Source organism: Peromyscus maniculatus, chromosome 6 (genome assembly GCF_049852395.1).
Source record: "Peromyscus maniculatus bairdii isolate BWxNUB_F1_BW_parent chromosome 6, HU_Pman_BW_mat_3.1, whole genome shotgun sequence".
NCBI classification, from domain to species: Eukaryota; Metazoa; Chordata; class Mammalia; order Rodentia; family Cricetidae; genus Peromyscus; species Peromyscus maniculatus.
In genome coordinates, this window is record NC_134857.1 from 35995959 (window position 1) to 36021475 (window position 25517).

Consider the following 25517-nt stretch of genomic DNA (forward strand, 5'->3'; position numbering starts at 1 on the left):
ATTCCGTAATCAAGACGTAGCACCAGAAAACTCAAGACTAAGCGGACCATGACACCGAAACAATGGCTCCGACGCTCTGGAAAGGACTTCAGTCACCTCTCTTTCAAAAGCGTTCAGGCATTTGCCATGGATGCCTATGTTCCCACACTAGGACCCTACCCATTCACCCCAACGACTGTCTTTTGGGCAATAGCGACTCACACTGGCGGGTGCGCCATTGCGTCTTATCGACGCGACGCGTTCTCTCGGAGGTCCCCTGGAGGTGGTGGGGGCGTTTAGGGGGTACTCCTGTAGGGCGTCCGGCCGTGTGCGCGCTGCGGTCTTCGAGGGTCTCCCTGCAGGAGGCTGCGTCCCCGGTCGCCCCGCTCCTAGTGCGCCCCGACCGCCTGCCCGCTCCCGGAAGCTACGGAAACGGGTAACAAAGAACCTGCAGGGCCGCCGGCCGCCGGAGCTGCGGGACCCCGGGGTCGGGCAAAGTGTCGGGGCTGAGCACCTTCGGGAGCCAAGTGTCCCGGATCGCATCCGGGAGCGGTGCGTGGCTCGGCGGCCTCCCCTCGGAGCGCCCGGCCTCCCCTCCGGAGCCCTGATTTCTGCAAACGCCGCAGACCCTCTCTCCTCCGAGCCGCTCAAGCTTTGTGCGAAGAACCTACTGAAGTCCGTTTTTAAATAAAAACTTTTTCTAAGTTTCCGTTTGGGGGTTTTTGCTTTGTTTCCGGGGCAGTTTGCAATACTCTCTACCTCCTCGCCTCCTTTTTTTCCTCCTGGTGTATTATCCGCGGGGCGGACCTGGGATGAGCGTTTCGTAATTGCAAGTAGAACTGTGAGAAGCCGCGTCGGAATAGGACTCAAGATGGACAAAAAGTCCTTTGAAACGGTGCTGGATGAAATTCGAAAGGTAATTGACCTTGATCCCTAAAAAATCTTATGAGATAATTGAAGTGGTTTACTTTTCTTTGAGACGTTGTGTGCAAAATAAGTCATCGCATCGCCAAAGGTACTTCAACTTTCCTGTGTAATGTAAGAGCTTGCATCTTGGTAGATTGCACGGCTCAAATAGAAGATAAGCCACCTGACTGATAACCTTGAGAAATCATTGTGGTACGAGAATTAGCGTTTGGACTGCCCACGGTTCCGGAGCCCACTGTAAATCCTTCAGCCTTTTGGTTGAATGGCATTAGATTCAATGTTTCCATGTTTCAGTAACAGGAATGACTCCATATTGGAAGTAATAAGTAATACCTGGAAAGTTTCTTTTCAAATCTCAAACTGGGAAAAAATGTGTTCCCTGCCTCGGCTTTCCTTTTCCTTCTGCTTTTTGAGATAGTTTTATATTTCCTGTTTTCTGGGATGAACCAGACAGCAAACATTTTAGAATGTAGTGTTGAGTCTAAAAGTGCAAATATAAGGGGTGACCTATTAGACAGAAAGGGTAGTGTTGTGACCGTGAGCCACCACCACACAGCCTGCACTGGGCTGTCCTGCATCTAGTTGGCATCTCAAACAGGTGCCCCTAACTGGCACCAGAAGATTTATTTCCTTACACTGCTATCCTTATTTACTTATATCCTTATTTTCATCTTGTAAGACTCACTGCAAAAATTGCCGCCAGGCCTATGGTTCTCTTTTGCTCTTTGCAAGACCTTGCTCTTTTCAAATTAACTGGATTAATCTCTCATATTTGATGGTACTGGATTTTTTTTTCTCTTCAAGTAGACTTCTGCTGTTGCAAATTCCCTTTGTCGAATTAAAATTTGAGACAAATGTCATTTTATCGTGTACTTAGAATTTGCCACACTCGGTTCCTGTGCTGATTTTTAACCGCTCTGTGAGAAAATCAATTTTAAGTTAAAGTAGACATGAACACACACTTCTGCTTTGGAGCAGTGCAGACATCCATGTGTATATCCTCTCCCTTCTCAGCCTTGTAAAAATGTCTGGTAATAAATATGAACGACGGACTTGGAAAGGTTCTGGAGATGAAAATCTGCTCATCCGAGGCAGCCTTTAAGTCCACATTTCCGGTCTTAAATCAAAGCGTGCTGCTACTTGGCTTTGCCAGATGGAGAAGCACATTGGCGCTCTTAATCTACTGTAGTGGAATAAAACAGGCATTTCTAGAGAGGGGGTTGTGCTAGAATTGTTAGAAATTGCGCTTAGACTTTGTAAATGTCACTTTAAATCAGGTCACCTCTTTTGGACTTCCAAGATAATACTGGCTGACACTCTGTCATTTAAAGTAGAAAGTTCTAAGAAGACCCTTGGGGGGAAAATAGGAGAGGCATCTTTTTTTTTTTTTTTTTCAAAAAAAAAATAGGATAATAAGAGCTATTAATTAGTAAGCACTTCCTGTCTGACTTCGGCTTCCTAATCTGTGGAGTTAGTTAGGTGTTGTATTCCCAGATCTACAGCTGGCAAGCCAAGCCGCCTTAGGTAGCTAATGCTCCCTCAGGAGTTCGGTATTAACCGCTGTAACCCTGAGCTCCATCTTCTGTGTGTGGGCCACAGCTGGCCCTCTCACATTGAGGGAAGGTTTGAGACTTGACTGGTGTCATCCGCTCACGCCAGGCTTTGGTCCTGAACCTTGCTTTCCACTCTCTGTAATGATGATGATCACACGCCTCAGGGTGCGCTCCCCAGAGTGCCATGTAAAAGTTCAACCGTTGAGCACCCTGGATGTTTTGCCTGGCCATTGCATTTGCTCCTAGTAGAATGATACATATGGAAAATACAAATGTGGCTGTTTTGTAGTGAGGAGAAAATGGCTAGTCAGCAGTTTAGGACAAGTGCCTTCCAAGATCTGGTCGTTTGCTTGGTCTTTCCATCTCGGAGAGGAGTCTACCTAACTTCTGTTAGCCTGACTGGTGTGTTAAGTCAAGGTCCCAGAGAAGAAAGAAGCTATTTATCAAACACCTGCTGTGGGTCAGCTCTCTGATCATGAGGCCCTCACAATACCTCGTTAAGGATTATGATTGGGTTCCCCTTTATGAATGAGGAAGGAAGCTCTAAAGTGTCTGTTGAGGGCCACAGTGCTAGTTCCAGGCCAGCCTGGGCTCCATAGTGAGACCTCTCTAGGAAGAAAACGGAAAAGGCATGGCAATTTGTATCAAATTGAAACTGATTAGACATTCAGGAACTTGACACATAATTTCTACTGGTGTTGACTCTATTACAATGTTAATCCCTTTGTGTAAGTGTTCCTGGAGACCCAGATGGTCTAAAAGGTAGGATTTCTTGTTCCCTTGTTGCTGCTGTTCCCAGACGGAGCTGAATGAGACCAGCCCCTATCAGGTTTTGTGTGAGTGCGTGCGTAAGTGCATGCGTGCGTTCGTGTGTGTGTGTGTGTGTGTGTGTGTGTGTGTGTGTGTGTGTGTGTGAAGGGGGGAGGGGAGTAATGTAATGTGGGTAACTGCATATTAACATGCTGCTGATGTATATTAATTCTTTTTCCCCCTTTCTAGGCGGTTTTGACAGAATATAAATTGAAAGCAATTGAGTATGTTCATGGGTACTTCTCCAGTGAACAGGTATTTGTCATTTTTCAAAGCCTTTTTAGACTAGTGTTCTGGTTAGTGTCTGTTTACCTACTGGATCCATTCAGGATTGCTTTGACTTGGCTGCCTTCTGGGCTATTATGTCACGGTTCCTACTCTAAGGCGATTGAAAAACACAGTATCTTTTTAAAAAACAACTTAAACTGTCAGTTAATCTGGGAAAAAAATGTCAAAAGTTTATGAACTTGGGGCTCAAGATGGCTGGGTGGTTAAGAATGCTTTCTGCTCCTGCAGACCCACGTTTGTCTCTTAGCACCCACATGCTGGCTCACAACAATCCAAAACTCCAGTTCCAAGGCTTCTGGTGCCTTCTGAACTGAAGCAACAGGCTCACATGTGGTGCGTGCACAGTCGTACATGCATGCAGATCACTCGTTCATACACATAAATCCTAGTCTGTAGTAACAATTTTTGAGTTTATGGATTTGTAAATTTTACTAAATCTGTATAGTATGTATAACAGTTCTGAAATTCACTGTATGGCCAACGAAGACAAGAATAAATGCTGGACTGTTGGCTGCACAGCCAACAGCCTGACCCCTCCGTGCTCTTCTCTGGAGGTCTCCTTGGAGACAGTGGTGAGGGACTCTGAGTGCTCTGCGCACTCCTGACTGGCATCATGCAATCTGCGCGCCTGCTTCAAGGACTCCGTTTGTGGGTGGTGGTAGGGTCCCCCAGGATCCCGTCTCCCCAACTCTCACAGTGCAGTACTGAGTTAGAGCCGTGACCGACTGTAGTGTGCTCTAAGGATTCAAATCCAAGGGCAGAAGTGGACCTGCAGACCTTCATTCAGTCAGCACGCAGCCTCGTGAATGACCGAGCTGCCACCCCTGCTGGGTGCTTTTCCAGTTGCAGTGTTTGCACATCACCAAGCGGACATTCCATCTCCACCTGACTCTTCCTGTCCTTTCAGTATACACCATTTCCTGGGCGTCTTTATTTTTTAAATAATTTATCTCTTTTGTGGTACTAAAGATTAAACCCCAGGGCCTTGCACATGCTGGGCAAGTGCCCCTCTGCTGAGCTACATCCCAGCCCTCTTTTTTATAACTTTGTATTTTGAGATGGAGACCTGCTTCGTTGCTGAGACTGACCTTGAACTTAAGATTCTCTTGCCTCAGCCTCCTGCCCAGCTGGTGTTAACAGCCTTGTACTACTAGGCCGACTCTAGATTGTATGTCTCCTTTCTTTGAAAAAGAAAAAGAAAGAGAGAGGAGGGAGGGAGGAGGAAAGGAAGGAAGGAAGGAAGGGAAAAATTTATTTAGGGGAATGGACAGAATGCCGCTGTATTCATGTGGTAATGTGAGAACAGCTTGTGGGTGTCTTTGTGTCTAACACATGGGTCCCAGGCATCCAGCTCAGGTCATCAGTCTTTATAATAATTACCTTTACCCACTGAGCCAGCTTGCCAGTCCTGTATGTTTTTCTTTCTTCCTAGACCAGTGCTGTCCATTAGAAGGTTCTTTGGTGATATCCACATTATCCATTGTGGAAGCTATTGGCATCATGTGACTCTTAAGCACATGATGTGAGAACTGTGCTGCTGTGAAACAGAAGTTTTAAGTTTTACTGCAATGGTTGGACTTTGCCACACTGTTCGACTCTAGTGCCATGCTCACCTCCCACACATGGTGACGGGAATTCCAGATGTTGGAATCTATGTTCAAAAAATGTGTGCAGACACTGTCCTCAGAGCTGAATGAAGTGACTCTTTGCTTGCAGGTGGTTGACCTCCTAAGGTACTTCTCCTGGGCAGAGCCGCAGCTGAAGGCCATGAAAGCACTGCAGCATGTGAGTGACTCCCTTCTCTCCCCTGTGCAAAGTAGCAGCGTCTCCTTCCCCCATCTTTGCATAATCCAGATCAAGGTGTGGTTTGTATTGGAGGGGCTACCCTACATTCCGCTGTACTGTGAAACTCCGATAACTGTGAAAAGTTACAGCCTCCCAGGGTGTGAAATTGCGGTGTGCTGCTGTTAAAGCTGTACCAGTCCTAGTTGGCAGATGGAGGGGATGTGCTCATTGCAGAGCAGGCTCCTGGGACCTCGACCCTTAGGATTTTGATTCTGCAGCACCTCCCACCATGCATCACTTTAGCCTAAAGGCAGCTCTGTCATAAGGAGAGCTGAAGCTCAGTCCTTGCCCTGACTGTGACTCCTGTGCCTTGCACCAGGAGTAAATGGCAGCTGTGTAATGGCAGCTGTGTAAATGGCAGCTCTGTAGATGGCCATTCAGAGAGACTTATACTTGTTGCAGGTGAGCACAGGAAAACACGCATGTAGAACTTAGACCTGCTTCTGAAATGATTGTACTAAAGAGTCCAAGTTTAATCAGTATTTCTAGGATTTCCCTTAGGTTGCTGGGGCTTACTGTTTGCTTGTGTCCTCTTAGCTAGATGTAGGCTGTGTCCCGAAATGTTTATACTAACAGTTTAACTCTAGTTCCCCAAAGCAGGTAAGGTCTGGCATAGAAGTCTCACGTTGAAATACATTATTTTTTGTGATAGAAAATGGTGGCTGTCCATCCAGCGGAAGTGGTCAGCATCCTCAGCTGTTTCACCTTCAGTAAAGACAAACTGACTGCTCTGGAGCTCTTGGCCTCGTGAGTACTCACTCCTTTTACTGCCTGCTCAAGTCTGGAAGCTTAAAGTTTACCTGCCTTTGAAAGTCACTGGTCTGGGTTAATGGGACAGTTACAAGAGGCAGCAGAATGCTGATGGAATAGTCTATGAAAAGTGATCTGTGTTAATGAGTCGATCACGTAAGGAAGCAGAACTCTAATGAAATAATCTATGAAAACAGCTGGGTGTGATAGCACACATCTGTCACCTCAGAACTTAGGAAGCTGAAGCAGAGGACCCTGAGTACAACAGTAAGAACCTGTCTCCAAACAAACAAAAATGCCCACAATCTGTGGAAGCATGGTACTGGATTCTAGTATCTTTACATAGTGTGGGAGTCCACAGAGGTTTCCTAGTGAGAGCTGAGCTTGCTTTATCTAGCAGGGCTGCATAAGGGGATGGATTGACCATGTGCATGGTTACCGGGTGTTTGGAAGGGTCTGCACTTGGGCTGTGCAGTATGCCTTGATCTAGCATGGAGGAGGTCTTTTACTCTGCCCCTTGGCATTCCTATAAAAAGCCCTTTTGAAGAGACAGAGGGGGCCAGTAGATTTTGATCCAGGTCCTCCCGAAGCTGTCCTATCCTGTGATTCTGTCTGTCTCACCTCCGCTATCTTTGTATCTACTAATTCCTTTGGCCTCTCTCCTCCTCATAGGAACCCTGTAAAAGGTGGGAGCTGGCCTCCCACAGATGGCGTCAGAACTAGGGAGTTGGGTGCAGAAGAAGTTAAGTGAGAATAGGAAAGAACCTGTGGAAGCAGTTGGGCTTGTCTGGTTTTGTAGGTTAAGGGCAATGGTATTTTCTTCGGGAGCTATAACTGTAAATATAAAGCAGTATAGATATAATTAGGCTGGCCAGGCGGCAGTGGCGCACTCCTTCAATCCCAGCACTCGGGAGGCAGAGCCAGATGAATCTCTGTGAGTTCGAGGTCAGCCTCATCTACAGAGCAAGCTCCAGGACAGGCTCCAAAACTATACAGAGAAACCCTATCTCAGGAAAAAAAGAAAAGAAAGAAAGAAATAGTAAGGCTGCAGCAAGTATCTCTCTTTGTCTGGGTTTCATTCTTTCTCTCTTAATTTCTATCAAAATTGGGAAAAAACTTAAGAGTAAGGTAGAATATAGGAATATAGTATAGGAAAAAACTTAGGGTAAGAAAAACAACAAGACAGAGGAGCTGTGTTTTTGGGACTCTGAACGCCAACTCCTGGGGAAGAATCAGAGTCATACAAAAATACTATGAAGAAAACAGGGCAGAAAAAGATTCCTGTGGAAACTTTTGGCCTGTGGACAGCTTATATCTGAGTCCTAAGCAATGGGGGAAAATTTTTTCCCTGAGGCAGATTCAGGTGAGACAAAACCCTCTGCTCCAGTGCCACTGGATAAAAATGCTTGCTGATAACACCATTCAATTAGGGTTAGTGCCGGGCAGTGGTGGCGCACACCTTTAATCCCAGCACTTGGGAGGCAGAGCCAGGCGGATCTCTGTGAGTTCAAGGCCAGCCTGGGCTACCAAGTGAGTCCCAGGAAAGGCGCAAAGCTACACAGGGAAACCCTGTCTCGAAAAACCAAAAAAAAAAAAAAAAAAAAAAAAAAAAAAAAAAAAAAAAAAAAAAAAAAATCAATTAGGGTAGTTCTTTCTTGGCCATGAAGCCAGATTTAAGGGAACAGAAGTCTTGGGAAAAACTTAGTAATTTCTCTTTTAAAAACTGAAAGCTTTTCAGGTCTTTCCCCTCAGATCTCTCTTCTTTCTGTAAGGGAAAAATTAGACTCACCTGGAGGGAACAAAATCCCCTAGAGCACTGCAGACCCTCACGGTTAGCACTGCTTGTCCTGTCTCCCCTTCAAGCCGGTCTTAGAAAAGCAGCTAGGGGCAGAGCATGCGCAGAGGTGCAGAGGAGGCGTGGCTACTGCGGGACACTTGGCTGGGCCCAGCTGTGGGGGAAGAGTGTGACGCTTAGTGTAGGGCCTGAAGGGACTCTGCATCTTGGGGAAGGGGAGAAGCCAGGACAAAGAGGATCTATCTGGGGGAAAAAAATCTCTGAAAAATCTTTTACTTAAGTACTCTTTTCACTGACCTGGAGAGGTGGAGAAGCAATGCCCCTCAGCTGGGATTTCTCCCGGACCCAGAAAGGCAGCTTTGGAAATGTAGTTTGTAACAGCCTGGCAGTATAAGCAGACCCAGAGAGAAGCTCAGACAGAGCAGCAAAACACTCAAGGGAAATACTGCCGGTACTGCACTGACCAAAAACTGCATTTTCAGCCTCAAAATGCTGCTTTTTCCCAAGTGCTCTTAGAAAGTTTAGTTTACCTCTTGAGAAGGAGAAGTAGGTGACCAAAGCCTGGAAGGAATTAAAATGTTGATGCCATTTGTCAACAAGCCACTTTGAAGCCCTTTAGAAAGCAAGGGAAAGTATTCCAAACACTGGAAGGAAAAAACTTAACAGCAAATTAAAAACTTGGTTGTGCTTGAAATGCAAGAGAGAGACATTGGCATCATTAAAAGTGCTCATGGTAATCTTAAAAAGCAGCTTCAAAACAACTAAGAAGGGGGAAAATTGCACCCTCAGTTACCAAATGAAGCTTGATGGCTGCCTGAGTTTGGTGAGGTGTGTGGAACAAAGAAATGTCAGCTCTAATAACACCATAGCTGCTGACGTTTCTCCAGAAAAGCTGGAATGACACAGAACCTGGAGCCACACCGCTTCGGTTTCAATGCAGGTTCCTTTAAGAAAGATGGTTCCTAATAGCTGCACAGGAAGTTTTTTCTAAGAGCTTTGCAGCAGCTCAGTACATCAATTCCATCCTGGTCCTGAGGCAAGGTTCTCAGGGAAAGACTGCCATAAAGTGCTGCTGTAGCTAAGAGTGAAGTGGTGGCGCACACCTTTAATCCCAGCACTTGGGAGGCAGAGCCAGGCGGATCTCTGTGAGTTCGAGGCCAGCCTGGGCTACCAAGTGAGCTCCAGGAAAGGCGCAAAGCTACACGGAGAAACCCTGTCTCGAAAAACCAAAAAAAAAAAAAAAAAAAAAAAGAGTGAAGTTTCAGCAGTACTTCTTTGAATTGTGGCACTCAGGGGAGCTGCAGTGAGTTATGGGACAGCCCCTGACAGGCTACTGTCTACTGCTGGGCTCTTTTCTGCCAGTTTTGGAATGGTTGAAAGGGCCTGGTGGGAAAGGTGACTTTGGGGAAGTGGCATGGCTCCAAGCATTACAGCCTGCTGGCACTGATTGTTATAGCCACTGGCAGCAAGTATTAAATCCCCCTAGCAACAGCACTCACTGAATCCCAGGGTCCAGGGAGTTGGATACAACGACTCTAGAGCCACTGACAAATTAGGCTCTGGTTTCAGCTGTCAGGGGAACTTTATCAAAACTGACTGTGAACTTCAGAAATGAAGCAGTTTTGAGTTCACCTGCTATTTTAACTGTGGTGATTCTCAATTCATATATTCTGTCTTCTTGGGAAAAAATGTAAATAGTTCTTTTAAGAAATCTCTTCTAGATGTGTGCTCAAGTTTATAAAATAGTTCTATAGAGTTTCCTTTTGAATATAAGCTTGTAAAAATATAAGTATAGTGATATTCATGTTAGTTGTAAATATGTCTAGTAATGTTCATGTTAGAATTATGTTAATTTATTTATGAACCATGGTTTGGTAAAAGATGAGGGAATCTTTAAGTGTGATACAGTTTATTTGATGCATTTGCATTGAAAGTTTTGATTTAGAAAGGGGCTTGGTACAGCCAAGGCTGTTATAGACATCTTAAGACCCATTCAAAAAAGAACATTCCATCTTTATCTTCCTCTACTCCTTTAATGGGGGTTGTGGCAGCTATGGATAATGCTGTGGATATTCCAGCTATTTGCAAGCTCTTAGTAGGGACCTGAGTCAGAGCTGAGTTAAGCTCTCTACCCGCTCCTGTCAGAGGCTGGTAGTCAAAGACAGGCAACTTCCTTCTTGATATCTTTCAACCTAAGCCAGAGTATGCTTGATGGAAAATGTGCTTGATAGACAGTGTATCCCTTTTCTTTTCATTCTCATGCTTACATGTGGTTCTCAAACGTCAAATGAGGAGAATTCTACATCCTACATAACTCTATCACTTTTGTAATTGAAGGGTCTGAGGTACAGGTATCCTGATCAATAAACATTCTACATTTTTATCAGCTTGCCTTTTGAGTTACTTAGGATAGGAAGGAAGCAAAGCAAATGCTGAAATGCAGGAGTGTGAAACAGCCCTTAGACTGTGAGCTATGACCACAGATGTAGGAGGTACCTATTCCTCTGTGAGCCAATGACCACATACATAGGAAGTGCAGGAGTACTGACTTTGTTTCGGGAGGCCAGCTCCCACCTTTTACAGGGTTCCTTTGAGGAAGAGAGAGGCATAAGGAATTAGTAGATACTAAAATAGCAGAGATGAGACAGACAGAAACACAGGACAGGATAGCTTTGGGAGAACCTGGATCAAAATCCATCAGCCCCCTCTGTCTCTTCAAAAGGGCTTTTTATAACAATGCCAAGGGGCAGAGCAAAAGACGCCCCCCTTCCCCTTGCCAGATCAAAGCACACCGCACAGGCCAAGTTCAGACCCTTCCAAACATCTGGTAACCATGCTCGTGGTCAATCCATCTCCTTATACAGCCCTGCTGGGTAAAGCAAGCTCAGCTCTTACTAGGAAACCTCTGGGATCCCACAGGTCCTACCTCTTAATATAATAAAGGGTCCCTCAGGCCCCTCAGATAGGCTGTGGTCCTCCAACAGAAGCTAAGTCATATTTCCTTGACAGAAACATTGTGGATGCACAGAACTCTCGTCCCATTGAAGATTTATTCAGGATCAACATGTCGGAGAAGAAACGGTGCAAAAGAGTCCTGGAGCAGGTAATCCTCACAACTGCTGTGCAGATGCTGTGCTGGATGTGGGTGTGTGAGTAGTGAAGCACTCGCCTCACTGTGGCAGTGTTGGGGACTAGCTTAGACAGAGACATTCTTGCCAGCCAGGGCGCACAAGTAGGGCCTTGTCGGAGAAGCTGTTGGGGGCTGAGGCCACTCAGGAGTGAAAATCCAGCAGTGGTTCATCCTGCAGGGCACCTGTATCTTTCCCCTGTGGAGTTCTGCCTGGTGCCAAGCGTTTGATCCTCACATGCTTAGGATCAATAACTTCACATTTGTTTTGTTAGCAGACTTACAGTAATCAAATTCATAGGAGATGAATACTAAGACAGAACTCCACATCAGTACCAAAAATCTCTAAAAGGGACAGGGTATCTACCCAAGCATTGGAACCTTGCCTTGCCATTCACACTTGTAAGTTCCTAAGATCATGTTGCCTCTCCACAGAAGTAGAAGCCCGCTTGACAGAGGTACAGCATGCTCTCTGACGGCCCTGCTGTTCGCCTGAGTGATCCTTAAAGCCTCCTGAGTTCAGCAAGGGCAGTATATATATAGTTGTAGTTTTCTTCTATGCATTTCTAATGCATATCTCTTTGGTTCAGAAATGTTCTGGGACCATGTGTTCTGTATAATGGAACACTGTTAATGTAAATGAATTAATTTAAATTGTTCCTATGTTTTAGTCCAAAAGTTCTATTAAGAATTTGTCCTAAGGAAATAAGTAGAAATACACAAATTTATGTGTATGGGCATTTGCCCAGTGTAGTTTATTAGGACCAAACTGAGGTGAAAAAAAAAATTTTTTTAAGGTTGAGGTGTTGGAGGTGTTTTAAGGTTGGAGGCTGAATTATATAATTGATGTAACTATATGTGTTGGGAATTTATAAAAATAATTATACAAACAGCATCCCTGTAAGTACTTTGATATGAATATGACTGTTGGGTATTCCTACAATACAATGTATATCCACTGGAGTGTTTTTGCCTTACAAAGCACTGAGCACCAGTTCAGTGTGTCTAAGATGCTATTTTAGAAGCTGAGGGTGCCATGTAAACACCATAGACTTAAATCCATCCCCAGTGTCTCACAACTGAACACTGTCATGGTCATTCTTGTTTTTCAGTAGTCTGGCTCTTTAGGGTTGTTTTGTTTTTGGTTTTTCAAGACAGAGTTTCTCTGTGTAATTTTGGTGCCTGGCCTGGATCTCGCTCTGTAGACCAGGCTGGCCTCGAATTCACACAGATCCGAGTGCTGTGCCTCCAGATCCGAGTGGTGTGCTTCCCGAGTTCTGGGATTAAGAGTTGTGTGTCACTGCTGCCTGGCTAGGGTTGTTTTTTAAGCTTTTAAAAATGATTTGTTTTATTTTTACTTTGGCATGTGGATATGTGCATATGCATGTGGATGCCTGTGAAGGCCAGAAGAGGGTGCCAGATCACCTGGAGTGGCAGTAACAATGTGAGCTGCCCAGTGTGGATGTTGGGGCCAGGTCCTCTGCAAGAGCAAGAACTTTTTAACAGCAGGCCCATCCCACCCCCATTATTTGTGTGTGTGTTTTTCAACTAAGCAGTAAACATTTTCAGAGCAATCTCAAAGAAATTGAACAGGAACTCACTGTGTAGACCAGGTAGCTTCAAATGCACAGATACCTGCCTGGCTCTACCTACTGGGTACTGGGATTAAAGGTGTGTACCATAACCTGCTCATAGCAGTCATGATGGTGGTCTGGTAATGTAACCATGGTAATAATTTGACCGTGATAATTCTGACCTTTTTGGACACACCCTTCATGTCTGTGGCGATTGATGGGTGAATGTGTGAATGCCATGCTGTTCCTTTATTTATGGCTTTAGCTAGACTTCCTGTTATCTGAAATACCTGACTTGATGAGTTTGATTTTTGTTAATCACTATCCTCTTTTTTTCATTACAGGCTTTCAAAGCTGGCTGCAAAGCACCTCATGCCATGATATCTTCATGTGGAACCATCCCAGGAAACCCTTATCCCAAAGGAAAACCCAGCCGAATAAATGGGATTTTCCCTGTAAGCATGCTTTTACATACATGTAATTTCTCATGACTAAGGGTGCCTGTAGCAGATTATACATTTATGTGCTGCATACGAGAACATGCCAGCTTAAGATGCTTCTGCAAAGGGAGGCAGTCTCATGTCTTCAACTTAATTGAGAGTTGCAAGTTCATGTGTAAATGCCATTAATTAACTGTTACCTTCAGAACACGCCAAAGGATGATAATGCCTTTTCTTTTCCAAGTGATCTCAGCATTTTTGACAGTTGTGTATCTGAGAACCCATGTCAGAAATGGCATGATGAAGCCCTGTAAGAAGCTTGTTTAGATACCAGTGGGTGATCCTCAGAGCCCTTGGAAAATAACCTTTTCAAAAGTTGTTACTTTTAAGCTGGGTGGTGGTGGCTCACACCTTTGATTCCAGCACTTGGGAGGCAGAGCCAGGTGAATCTCTGTGAGTTCCAGGCCAGCCTGGTCTACAGAGCGAGATCAAGGACAGGCAACAAAACTACACAGAGAAATCCTGTCTCGAAAAACCAAAAAAAAAAAAGTTGTTACATTTCTATGGACTATGTCACAACCTCGGAGCCTCATGGATTAAGTACTAAACATTTATTATTTCCAAAAGTTTCTTATTTGTTTGTGTTTTGGGTTTGGTCTTTTGAGACAGGGTCTCACTCCGTATCTTTAGCTGACCAGTCTGGCCTGGAATTCACAGAGATCCACCGACCACTGCCTCTCATTTGCTAGAATTAAAGGCATGAACCACCACATGCCTTTAACTCTAGCAAACGTATTCCTGTAGTTTTCGTGATTCAGGAAGCTGGGAGTGGTTTAGCTCTGTAGTTCCGGCTCGGGTTTCATCCGGATGCTTGACTGGCATACACGAATGTTCTTTTCTTTCCAGACCCACCTAAATGCCTGGCAAGTTAGTGTTGCTTGTCGTCAGGAGTCTTTGTTGCTCACTGCAAGGACCTGAGCACCCTCCTGACATGGTAGCCAGTTTCTGCAGTTTCTGCATGGAAAGGGGAGGCAGGGCAGCTGCAGGAAGGCCTCTGAGGACTCGGCTTTGGGAGTCACTGCCATTCTTTAATGTCATGTTAGTGATACAGTCAGCCCTAGTTGTTCTGAGATGGATGGTGGGAGGCACGGACCAGTGGGGCTGTCTTGAAAGACACAGCCTGAGGGGACAGGATTATATAGAATAGGTCAGAATAAGCTCATTCTGTTCTGGTCTGTAGAGCAGACTCCAATGGGGCCTTGATTGCCAGGTTTTTCTTTCAGCTTCTGAATCATGGACACTGGAATTAAAGTTGGTGTGTGTGTGTGTGTGTGTGTGTGTGTGTGTGTGTGTGTGTGTGTGTGTGTGTAAGGGTTAAGAGAGGTCAGGCAGCTAGCTGTTTGTTGTTGTCTAAGGTCTCAGCTACCTTTAATGTTTTTAAATAGGGAACTCCTCTGAAAAAGGACGGTGAAGAATGTACCAATGAAGGCAAAGGAATAGCAGCACGGATTCTTGGACCATCCAAACCAGTATGTGTTGAAATAAAAGAGAAAACAAGTGTTACAGTCCTGTATGTGTAGCTTTCTGTATAAAGTTTAAGTTTTTTATGTGTTGCAAAGTTTAAATGTAGTAGAAATTCCAGAGCAGAGAGAATGGCCGAGGGTCTGTAGTATAAAGACTTAGTAGTGTTCAAGGCTCTTGGGAGAGTAAGTTTTATTTTAAAGTTAAAATAGTCTAGCCACATTCATCTATTCAGATGAAGTTTGGAGTATGGTGTTTCTTTTAGATGGGATTCTGTCAGCTTATTAGTGTTAATGTTGGTGAAACAGCCGGGGCTTGTCCTTTCACGGGAGCAGGAGAATGGGATCTCCTGAGTGGAGGAGGTGCTTAAGTACTTACTAGTGGCCTCCATAGGGGCCTTGCATTCTCCACCCATTCACCTGATAGGAGAGTCCATGGTGGCTGTTTATGAGGCCAGGAGGAAAGAAAGGGTCCCTTCTCCAGTGTCTCCCTTTGCCCAATGACACCTGCTTGCTCTCTCGCTCTGAGTAGAACACAGCGTTTAGTATAGTTTGGATACCTGAGATTCTATAAATGCCATCAACTGTAAAAGAAAGTACTTGTGAATCTGTAGGTTTCAGAAGAACAAAAGCACTTGAATTCCTATTTCATTGTGTAATAATTGTCAAATGGCCAGGCGCTAATGATGGTCTTGGTACTAAGATTCCAGTGAAGTTAAGGGGACATTGCCCTTGAGGTCATTGAGTGTTGGAGAAACCAAACCTTAACGATTCTGTATGTTTTCATAGTGAAGATAGGAATTCCTGGGACTGGCCTAGACTGGACCAGAAAGGCACCTACTGCTCAGAGTCAGGTCTACCTTTGTTGGAGATGATTAAGGATGATTGATTGCTAAAATAAACAGAACACAGCATGCTTAGCAAGCTGTACCTTTGGAATTGAATAAGAACCTACTTCCTTAGTCGGAAGCTTTGTTAACTGGGGCATCTTCGGCCTCTTAGGATGAGGTGCTTCGAAAGGCACCATGTATTGCTTTTTCAGGAGATGTTTCTTGATGTCTAACCACTATGCTTTCCTTTCCAGCCTCCCTCAACGTACAATCCACACAAACCTGTCCCCTACCCGATACCTCCTTGCCGGCCACATGCAACTATTGCACCAAGTAAGCACATTCTGGTTTTCACTGTTTCTTCCTCTGTTCATGAAACTGAACAGGCTTGAGAAATGGACAGCATTTCTGAGTTCTGAGGGTTTGTTTGGCTGCTGGCCAGCCACTGAAGATATAGGTGTTTGTTTGGTTTTTCGAGACAGGGTTTCTCTGTGTAGTTTTGGTGCTTGTCCTCGATCTCGATATGTAGCCCAGGCTGGCTTCAAGCTCACAGAGATTCACCTGGCTCTGCCTCCTGGGTGCTGGTATTAAAGGTGTGTGCCACCACGGCCCAGCGATATAGTTTATTTTTAGGGTGTTTTCCTAAATTAATTGTTTAATTATTTAAGTTAATTGCAGATTGTTTTAATCACTTTATATTAGGGATTTTACTTTGATAAATGGCTTTAAACGCCCTTTCCTGAGGTAGCTGGTTTCCAGAGTTATCAATGCATTTAGAAAAGGTCAAGTATATGTCCTTAGACTTCGGTGGGGCAGGTTCAGCCCACCTCATCCCCACCTCACCTTCCGGAGGCTGCCTTCCCCCTTGCTCAGCCCTCACTTCAGCCGTCTCCATGTGAGGTGCATCTCTGTGACATGACAGTTTAAAGTAAACTGCACCTGTATTCACACAGATTTAACTGGAAGCCAGTGATACTAAGTTCTCTGACTTTTTCTGTGCTGTTTTTGTTTTAGGTGCTTACAACAATGCGGGTCTGGTGCCCTTAGCCAATGTGATAGCTCCAGGTGTCCCTCCCCCTCCTCCGTACACTCCGAATCCAGTAGGAACAGGTAAAGGCCTGCTGCTGTAGTAGACTGTTTCAAATGAGTCACCTAGTGCACATAAATTTATCTGTAAATGTGTCTCCACGGTAACGACCTGTTTTACTCATATGGATATGAGTCTTTCTTGTGTCCTCTATTTTCCTTCAGTGTTCTCAATGGTGTCTATTTATTTATGTCTTGATTTTCCTTTTTTGATATTTATCTGTGATTATGATGAGGAATAATCTGACCAAACTTGAAATCATTTATTTTTATATAGACAGTGAAGACCTCTCCAGTCAGACAAAACCTGCACAGAGTCAAAGTAAGTACCAGAATGACCCAGACAATTGCTGTCTGCCATGGTTGTTGCCCGTTCCTCACTGGGATGTTGGAGTGTCTCCGGAGAGGCTCCTATGTGTAGAGTAATGCGTACCTGCTAAGAGTGACTTCATATGATAGATTTCGTTCAAGAAATGCACATATTATCTGAATTTAAATTAATTTAGTGACTTTGTGTCCTGTTTGCAAGACTCTGTGAAATGTAAAGGTCACATGCCATGTACATCCGTATTCACTTAGCATTCTGATATGGGAAAGGTGCTTTTCATGTGCACACAAAGATAACCCTTTCTGACAGATAATAAGTCTAGTAAGTCCTAATGTGGAAAATGATCAGGGGCTCTGGAGCAGCTAAGGGACTGAAGACAGGTGGCCTTGGTGGCGCCTCCTGGTGGCAGCTTCATCCCCAGGCATGAATGGGCCACAGGAAGAGATGCTTTCTGCAGAGGGAGGAATAGGAGTTCTCGGGGAGAAGAGCAGCTCGGAAACCTGATTACTGGGCCAAGGTGGGGCGTCTCAGTGGGAGCACTCCCTCCCACTTCCTGTGAAGGCGCCCAGAAGGTGCAGCAGCTCCTGTGGGAAGGAGGGCGTGCAGAGTGAACAGGACGGATGTCAGTATTTCTTACTGTCGCTATGGAGCCACCTAGCTCTGTAAACAAACCATTTAACTTTATCGAAATTTTTGTTGTTTTTTGGTTTTTCAAGACAGGGTTTCTCTGTGTCATTTTGGTGCCTGTCCTGGATCTCACTCTGTAGACCAGGCTGGCCTCGAACTCACAGGTCCATCTGGCTCTGCCTCCTGAGTGCTGGGATTAAAGGTGTGCACCACCATTGCCCAGCTGGAAATAATTTTAAAGCCTTTACATCTAGTTTTATAATTAAAAAAAAAAATCCCCCCCCCTTATAAAAACTACTAAATAGCAATAAAGACTACCTCTGTGGTTGTAAGACCATGGTCCCCATCACTTGATAGCCTTGTGATATTATTTGTTGTGCTGTGGTTTTTGCTATATTGGGGGATTGAGCCAACATATGCTCTCTATAATGAAGCTGCTTAACTATATGATCTTTAAATGCTGCTAGCTTTGCCACACCAAACCTCAGTTTACCTATATATAAAATGGGAGTGTTGGTCTCAGGGTTGATGTGAGGACAGATGGGGTTGTAGGCATAAGTGTCCTCGCATGAGGTGTGATAGACAGTGTGTGCTGGTGAGTAGCCACATTAGATGACAGGAATGTATGATTTGTCATGTAAGTGGGGTTTTGTTTTGTAGCTTACTGCAGGAAATGCTAACGGCACAGGGCCTTTGCTTTGTGGCCCTGAGAACTCTAGGAAGGCCTGCTTGCTTTTTATTGGAGCTTTGTTATTAAGTATGTGGTCCTCAGCATATCAGTGAAAAGACTGAGTTTTCATATGCTCGCTGGCCACTGTGGACCAGTGTATCTGTTGATGTGTTATTTGCAAACTCAGACTCGGGCCCATATTTCTTTCCTGATGATTCTAGTTCTTACAAAACACACACAGAGTACAGCACAGATCCGTTCTCATGGTGACTCTACAATAAGTCTTATTTTCATGAAATTAAATCACTGCTATAACATGGATCTGGAAGTATGTGTGCTTAGCATGCGCAAGGCTTTGAGTTTAAGCCCCTACACCAGGAAAAAAAATACCCCTAAATGAGAAAGATGGATACGGTGTCGCCCTGAATGTGTAGTTCTCTTACTATTGTTTGTCAATTTTCTCATGGCGTTCCTTTCTGAAAGCACGTCAAGGGTTGTGCAGCCTCTCTGCACTTGAAGTTGTGAGCAGAGGCTTGGTTCTGGTGTCCCTTTGAGTGTCTCCTCTCACCAGGCCGTCGCCGCACTGACCATGTGAGCATCCTCAGGTCAAGAGTCTGCTTTCCACATGGATCCTGTCTTACTCTCTGAAAAGTAGTTAGACTTTTCCCTATAGAGGGAGGAGTGCTCTCTGTTGCCTTGGACAGAGTTGAACTCATCCTGAGTTCATCTTTGTTCATCAGAGAGTTGAACAAATCACCCCCAAATCCTTCTTTTAATTAGCCATAGGGTTTATCCACATAAGGATGGTGTAGCAAACACAAAATAATAGAACATTTCTTCGGTGGTTTGGGAGCTGTCCTCTAAGGTGATCCTGTATGGATCCCTGACACAAACTTCCTAAAGCACGGAGGCCTGAGGTAAAGGATGAATTAGACACAGCGTTACACTTGAGGGAGCCCGCAGGACAGGCTGAGTGAGGCTTAGGGACTGGTGTATATTGGTCAGTGTGTGCAAACACAGGCTGTGGCCCCACAGGTCCTGAGGTGGGAGACCGTGCGTGCGTGTGTTCAGACCTCTAGAGAAGGGGCTCTCCACAAGTGAGGGTCCCAGGGTGAAGCCTGTGCCTCATACTTCCAAGTGCTTCCAACTTTCATAAAGCAGAGAAGTAGAAGAGGAATGATTTTGAGCTCCTCCAGGCTTCCTCGCTGATGGGCTGGCACAGGCAGGCCATGGCCGTCACCCCGATCACAGGAGCCCAAAGCCAGGCCAGGCTAGGGCACCTGCCGGTTCAGACATGAAAGGCCACTCATGTCTGCTTTGGTTCTCTCTGGTTTGTGGTTATGTTTCTCTTAAACTGGACATTCCAGCTCAGCGTAAACCCTGCCTCTTCTCTCCCCAGCGTTTCCCACTCCAGCAAGTCAACTCTTCTCCCCTCATGGTTCTAATCCTTCGACTCCGGCTGCGACTCCTGTCCCCGCTGTGTCCCCAGTCAAGGCAGTAAACCATCCATCCGCGTCAGCAGCTGCCACTGGGCCCGGAATGAGTGCTCCCAACACTGCCCTCCCGGTGTTCCCAATGCCTCAGCCATCCACACCGAACCCGACTGTGATCCGGACTCCCTCGGTGCCCGCGACACCTGTTACTTCTGCCCACAGCACTACACCTGCTCCCGTCCCTTCCATTTTTTCTGGCCTAGTGCCACTGCCAGGTCCTTCTGCCACCCCCACCCCATCCCCTCAGGCCACCTCGACACCAAGGGTCACACTGGCTTCCAGTGAGACATTTGCTTCCACTTGCGGCCCGTTCACCAGCCACTCCTTAGCCAGCTCCACCGCGGGGTCAGCCAGTAACCCAAGCACGGCTTCCCTGTCGTCGGTCTTTGCGGGCCTGCCTTTGCCCTTCCCGCCGGCATCCCACGGCATAGCCACCCCGGCTCCTTCCGTGATTGCCAGTGCGGCAGGTCCACACGGTGTAAACAGCCCTCTTCTGTCTGCCTTAAAAGGCTTCCTCACGTCAAACGACACCCACTTAATCAATTCCTCTGCCTTGTCGTCTGCGGTCACAAGTGGGCTGGCTTCATTATCCTCTCTTCCCCATCAAAACTCGGGTTCTCCTGCCTCGGCCGCTAACAAGTGCTATGCCTCTGCGGCTGTTGCTGCCGCGCAGAGGTCTTCCACCCCATCGATGGCCATGTTCCCAGGCCTGCAGTCCCCTGTGGCCAGCGCCACGTCTGCAGCCCCAGTTCAGCCTGCGCAGTCCCCGTTGGCTACCCCCTCCTCCGCAGCGGTGCCAGTCAGCTGTGGCTCCTCAGGCTCGCTTCTGCACGGTCCCCATGCAGGTGGCATCTCCTCCACCCCTGCCGCAGCAACTGTGCCCGTTATGATCAAAAGCGAGCCCACGAGCCCCCCTCCCTCGGCCTTCAAAGGCCCGGCTCATCCCGGGACTCCTGCTCGCAGTACCTTGGGCCTGCCAGGTGCTCTGGGCCGCGGATACCCCACGACCTCAGTGCCCATCAGTGTGTCCACTTGCCTTAACCCTGCACTGTCCGGGCTCTCCAGCCTGAGCAACCCCCTGGCTGGTTCTATGTCCCTTCCTCCTCCACACGGGTCCTCCACGCCCATTGCTCCCGTGTTCACTGCCCTTCCCCCATTCACTTCGTTGACCAACAGTTTCCCTCTACCGGGCAGTCCCTCCCTCAATCCTGCTGTGTCCCTCGCGGGGCCGTCGACCACCACGTCTGCCGCTGCACACCCCAGCTCCGCGACCATGCGCCCAGTGCTGCCCACCTCCAATGCCTCACCTGCAGCCTTCCCACTCAACCTGTCCACCGCCGTGCCCTCCCTCTTCGCGGTCACCCAGGGCCCGCTGCCCGCCTCTAACCCCTCCTACCCTGGCTTCCCTGTCTCCAGTGCCCCAAGCGGTGGCCCCGCCCTGCCCTCGTTCCCGGGGCTGCAGGCGCCCTCCACAGTAGCCGTCACCCCACTGCCGGTGGCCGCCTCGGCCCCATCACCTGCGCCTGTCCTCCCCGGCTTTGCTTCGGCCTTCAGTTCCAACTTCAACTCCGCCCTGGTGGCACAAGCAGGGTACGTGACTGGGTTGCAGACAGAGTCAGGTCACGGATGGGTGGGAGGATAGGAGACCAGTGCCCAGAGTGTTCCGTGACTCCTCAGCCATGTTCCGTAGTGATGACTTGGTTTGCTTAAAGTGTTACCACTCGGAGTAAGTTTTACGACCGTGAGTGGCTCACTTCGCGGTTCTGTCGCACAGAGGTGTCAGCTGATTTGTTTACTTGCTTTTGCCGTCTTTAAGCTGCTCCTTAACAAATACGGAAGCAGCTTTGCCCTCTTCTGTCTGCAGTTTGACCTGTTTTTCTACTGATTGTTTTTAGTTTGTCATCTGGACTCCAAGCTGCGGGTAGCTCTGTATTTCCAGGCCTTCTGTCCCTCCCAGGTATCCCTGGGTTTTCCCAGACTCCTTCGCAGTCGTCCCTGCAAGAGTTGCAGCACAGCGCAGCTGCGCAGTCGGCTCTGTTACAGCAGGTATGCAGTGTCTGGAGCGAGACGGTAAGGGGTGAACCGTCTTGGCAGCTCAGGAGTTTGGTGTGACTAACAGTTAGCTTTCCCCAAATTCACAAGTTCTACTTACCTCCTTTCAAAAGTAACGAAGATAGTGGGAGCCAAACGCATGAATTGTTTTTCCCATTTATAGGTTTTGTTTTGTTTTTAAATCTCAATTTGGAGACTTAATAAAATGAAAAGTCAAGACAATTACAATTTAATTTGTCTTATACCCAAGCTATAATAAACAGTAAGGCAACTGATTGCTACAAAACATCAAAACCCGCTTTGTAGACCAGGCTGGCCTCGAACAACTCAAAGAGATCCGCCTGCCTCTGCCTCCCGAGTGCTGGGATTAAAGGCCTGTACCACCACCACCCGGCGCAAAGCTACACAGAGAAACCCTGTCTACAAAAACAAAAACAAAACATCAAAACCCACCTCCTAACATTTTTTAAAATCATATTTTTGCCCACTCATCCTTTTTTGTCTGGTTGTATGTGGGTGGGAGCCGGTCCAGGCGCGATGAACTGGGGCTCTGCTAACTATGTGTGCCTTTTCCTGCAGGTCCATTCGGCCTCTGCTCTGGAGAGCTACCCAGCCCAGCCAGACGGATTCCCTAGCTATCCTTCCACACCTGGAACACCGTTCTCTTTGCAACCAGGTCTATCCCAAAGTGGATGGCAGTGAATTTTAAACATGTTTATTCTTCTTGGGAACAACATGAAATTTGCCCAAGAACTGCAATGAGCAATCTGACATATGAAATTGGCCAGTAGTCTAGAAGAGAGTACTCTTAGGGATACTGGGACAGAGGTTAGAACTGTTCAGGTTGCATTTTAAAAGTGGTTGTAAGTTATCAGTGTCCCCACTCCTATATATGTAAATAGGTGACAATGAATTGTATGGAGAATAGTATTTTAAAGTATGTGGGGACTTTTCACCTCCTATCTTACAGAGTTTTGCATTACATGTGTGATCTACACAGGCTATTAAAGAGGAGACGGAACTCTTCATAGCCGAATACAGCCTTAAATCTGCTCGTATTGCCTCCATGGACAGAAGCGATAGTTGTGCCTCACTCAGACTTATGGGTTGCACGTGGCCCTGGGGGTTGCTATTCTACAGATGCATGTGTGGGCTCCAATTAGCATCAGCTGGAATGCAATGCTCCATATATATTCACAAAGGGGAACTTGAGACCCACTGTTACTTTAAATTTGTTATTAATAATCATACATACTGCTGAATTTAACTCAATATATTCCAGGAAAGTAAAAACTTATTGTAGTCTTCAGAATGACTTTCAGGTGTTTTCAACCAAAAGTGTATACCCAGAACTACCTTCTTACAGATATACAAGTCAGAGAGGCTTAGGATCATTTTGCAAAGCATTTTTCCTGATCTCAGCAGTATGGCCACGAGTGATCCCCCGGCCACCACTATTGCTCCTTGTACCCTGGAAGCTCTTGGTGAATGTTTACAATCATGGGATGTATTTCTACTCAAACACTCATCTGAAATAACTGTGCAGCAGCAATGGAGGAGACTCACTCTGTCAGGAAGTGCAGTGTGCACCACAGACCATGTGACCCACCATGATCCTGAACAGTGTCTGCCACATTAGGGGTAGGGGAGTAAAGAGAATGTAAACCATAGACTCTACTGTAGTACATCTCAACATCTAGAAGTTCTACTTTTATAAAGATGGTGTCTGGAAGATGTTGCAAATGTATTTTCCTTTGACATGGGGAACAAACTTTTTAAGTATATTGAATAATCCTGTATGGTTAGTTTTTAACATTTTTTAAAATAAATTTATGGATATGACAAATGTTGTTGGCATGTTTTATTATATGCTAAGTAGATGGGCTGCTTAGTTTTTCTCATTTCTAGGGCTAATATATTGAATATTTTTGTCTGAATTTATTTGAAACTCAATAATTTATTAGAGTACTGATTGCCCAGGCCCTTAAATAGAATCTTATAGAAAACTCACATGATTACCAACACTTGGAATAGACAAGTCTCTTCAAGCACAGACCAATACCAAGTTATCATTTATCCTTTTCAAGCCCATATTCAAGATTGTATCAGTCTTATATGTGTTGGCCCTTAAGAAAGTTACTGAGTGAGTAATCTCTTTCTGTATATATATTGTGTGATTCTACTGTGAGGTATATACATCTATCCTCTGGGTACCAGGAGCAGAAAGTGTATTGAGTCTATCTTTTCAATGTGCTTCTAGCATGCTGAGTGCATTGGGCATGCAAAGGTTTACATAAAAGTTTAGATAACATATTTTAGAATACTTGTAGTAATCACTGGGAGCTGGTTTTGTTTGTGTTTCACAAGCTTCTCAAGTAATAGCTAGTCAATCTGCTCAGTTGGAGGAGCCAAAATGGGAGGCACAGAATGGGTGAGAGAAATACGATGTTTACTTACCCTTGAACAAATTTCAGGGAGATAACCCTTACTACCGTTGAGGGTCCAAGAAGACTGTTAAAAGTTGTTAAAGTCTTAAAAGATGACTAAGAACATTCCAGAAAAGGCCAAAAACTTGAGGAAATTGCCTACTAATAGTATAGCTTAGTGGTAGTGAGTAGTTTGAACAAAGCTAAGAAGCAAGAGAGACAGGATTAGGAAAGTGACTAAACTTAATTCATAATACTTGAACTGCCTCTTGAGTTCATGTAAAGTACAGTTGGTGTCAATGTAAGCAGTACAGCTCAAGTGGAAAGGTATCCCAGCAGTCGGGAGCCAAGAAGTACCACAAAGTCACACCACACAACGAATATCACACGAGATTTATTGGGAGGGAAAAGCCAGAAGGGTGGCTGCCTCTGCTTGGGCAGCTTGCTAAACAGAAGGCAGGGTTGGTATAGTTTCTTGTGGGGTGGGGGGTGGGGGACTTTTCAGGGTGAAGCTTTCTGGGGTGGGGATCTCTCTGCTGTTAGTAAATCTAATTCTGTAGGACCACGGTAGCCAGTGAGTCTGTCTGGCCCTGGAGAGTAAAGATGGTCTGAGCCACCTATTGGAGATCTGGATTTACTGAGAGGAAAGCCAAGGGTAATAGCTGGGGAAGTAGTCCTGCTGTTTCAGTGGCAACAGCGGTGTTCATACTCAGGACTCTAGAGAGGGTATGACCTGAACCACACCTTTGTCTTGCCATGACTTCGTAAACCCTGTGGTGGGATCAGTAAGGGTTCTTCACCAGGTACCACTGCTAGTTTTGGAAAAAGGAACACAAGGGCATACAATAAACTTGAGTGCTTCAGAGAATGAAGGCATTATGAATATTTGGGCACAGGGGCTGGGTGGTAGTATTAAGGGTTAAGGTATTTTTGTAGTCTGCAGAATCCAGTGTACCCACAAAGAGTGTCCCTGATGAGCTAGAGCAGTCTGGGATACTGAAGAGAGATATGGGAGCAATAAGAGGTGGTAGTGATATTTGGCTTAGAGCAATTAATGAGAGGTGAGGTGAGAGAGTTCGACCCAGGAGGGACACACAACAAGCATTCTCTAAAGAGGTGAGGCAAAGTGTTACTCAATAGCTGATATGCAGAGGTTTGTTGCCCTGCCTGCAGGACTTCAATGGGTTCTCGACCACCCTAAGGAGGGAATGTATGGACAGGAGATACAAAGGAAAAGACACCAAGTCTAGATTCTGATCAAGGTGCCACTTTATTTCTCTTCCAGAAAGGTTTATATAGTTCCACAGGGTTGGGGGAACAAGAAGCTGTCATCTGCATAAGGTGGAGCAAGCTAACAGGATGTTTGTATAGGATGTTTATAGGGTGAGAGGGTCAAG

The 25517-nt window shown here is 45.9% G+C and overlaps 1 protein-coding gene across 1 annotated transcript; it reads left to right on the forward strand.

Annotated features, from left to right (window-relative positions):
- Positions 1–230: 230 nt before the first annotated feature.
- On the forward strand, positions 231–23540 carry Proser1 (proline and serine rich 1). Its single transcript, XM_006977582.4, has 13 exons — positions 231–895; positions 3459–3524; positions 5274–5342; positions 6055–6149; positions 10957–11050; positions 12993–13103; positions 14534–14617; positions 15693–15771; positions 16453–16548; positions 16802–16846; positions 19549–21232; positions 21538–21688; positions 22274–23540. The coding sequence occupies exons 1-13, from the start codon at positions 851–853 to the stop codon at positions 22394–22396; spliced, it is 2742 nt and encodes a 913-aa protein (XP_006977644.1). The 5' UTR covers positions 231–850; the 3' UTR covers positions 22397–23540.
- Positions 23541–25517: the final 1977 nt, after the last annotated feature.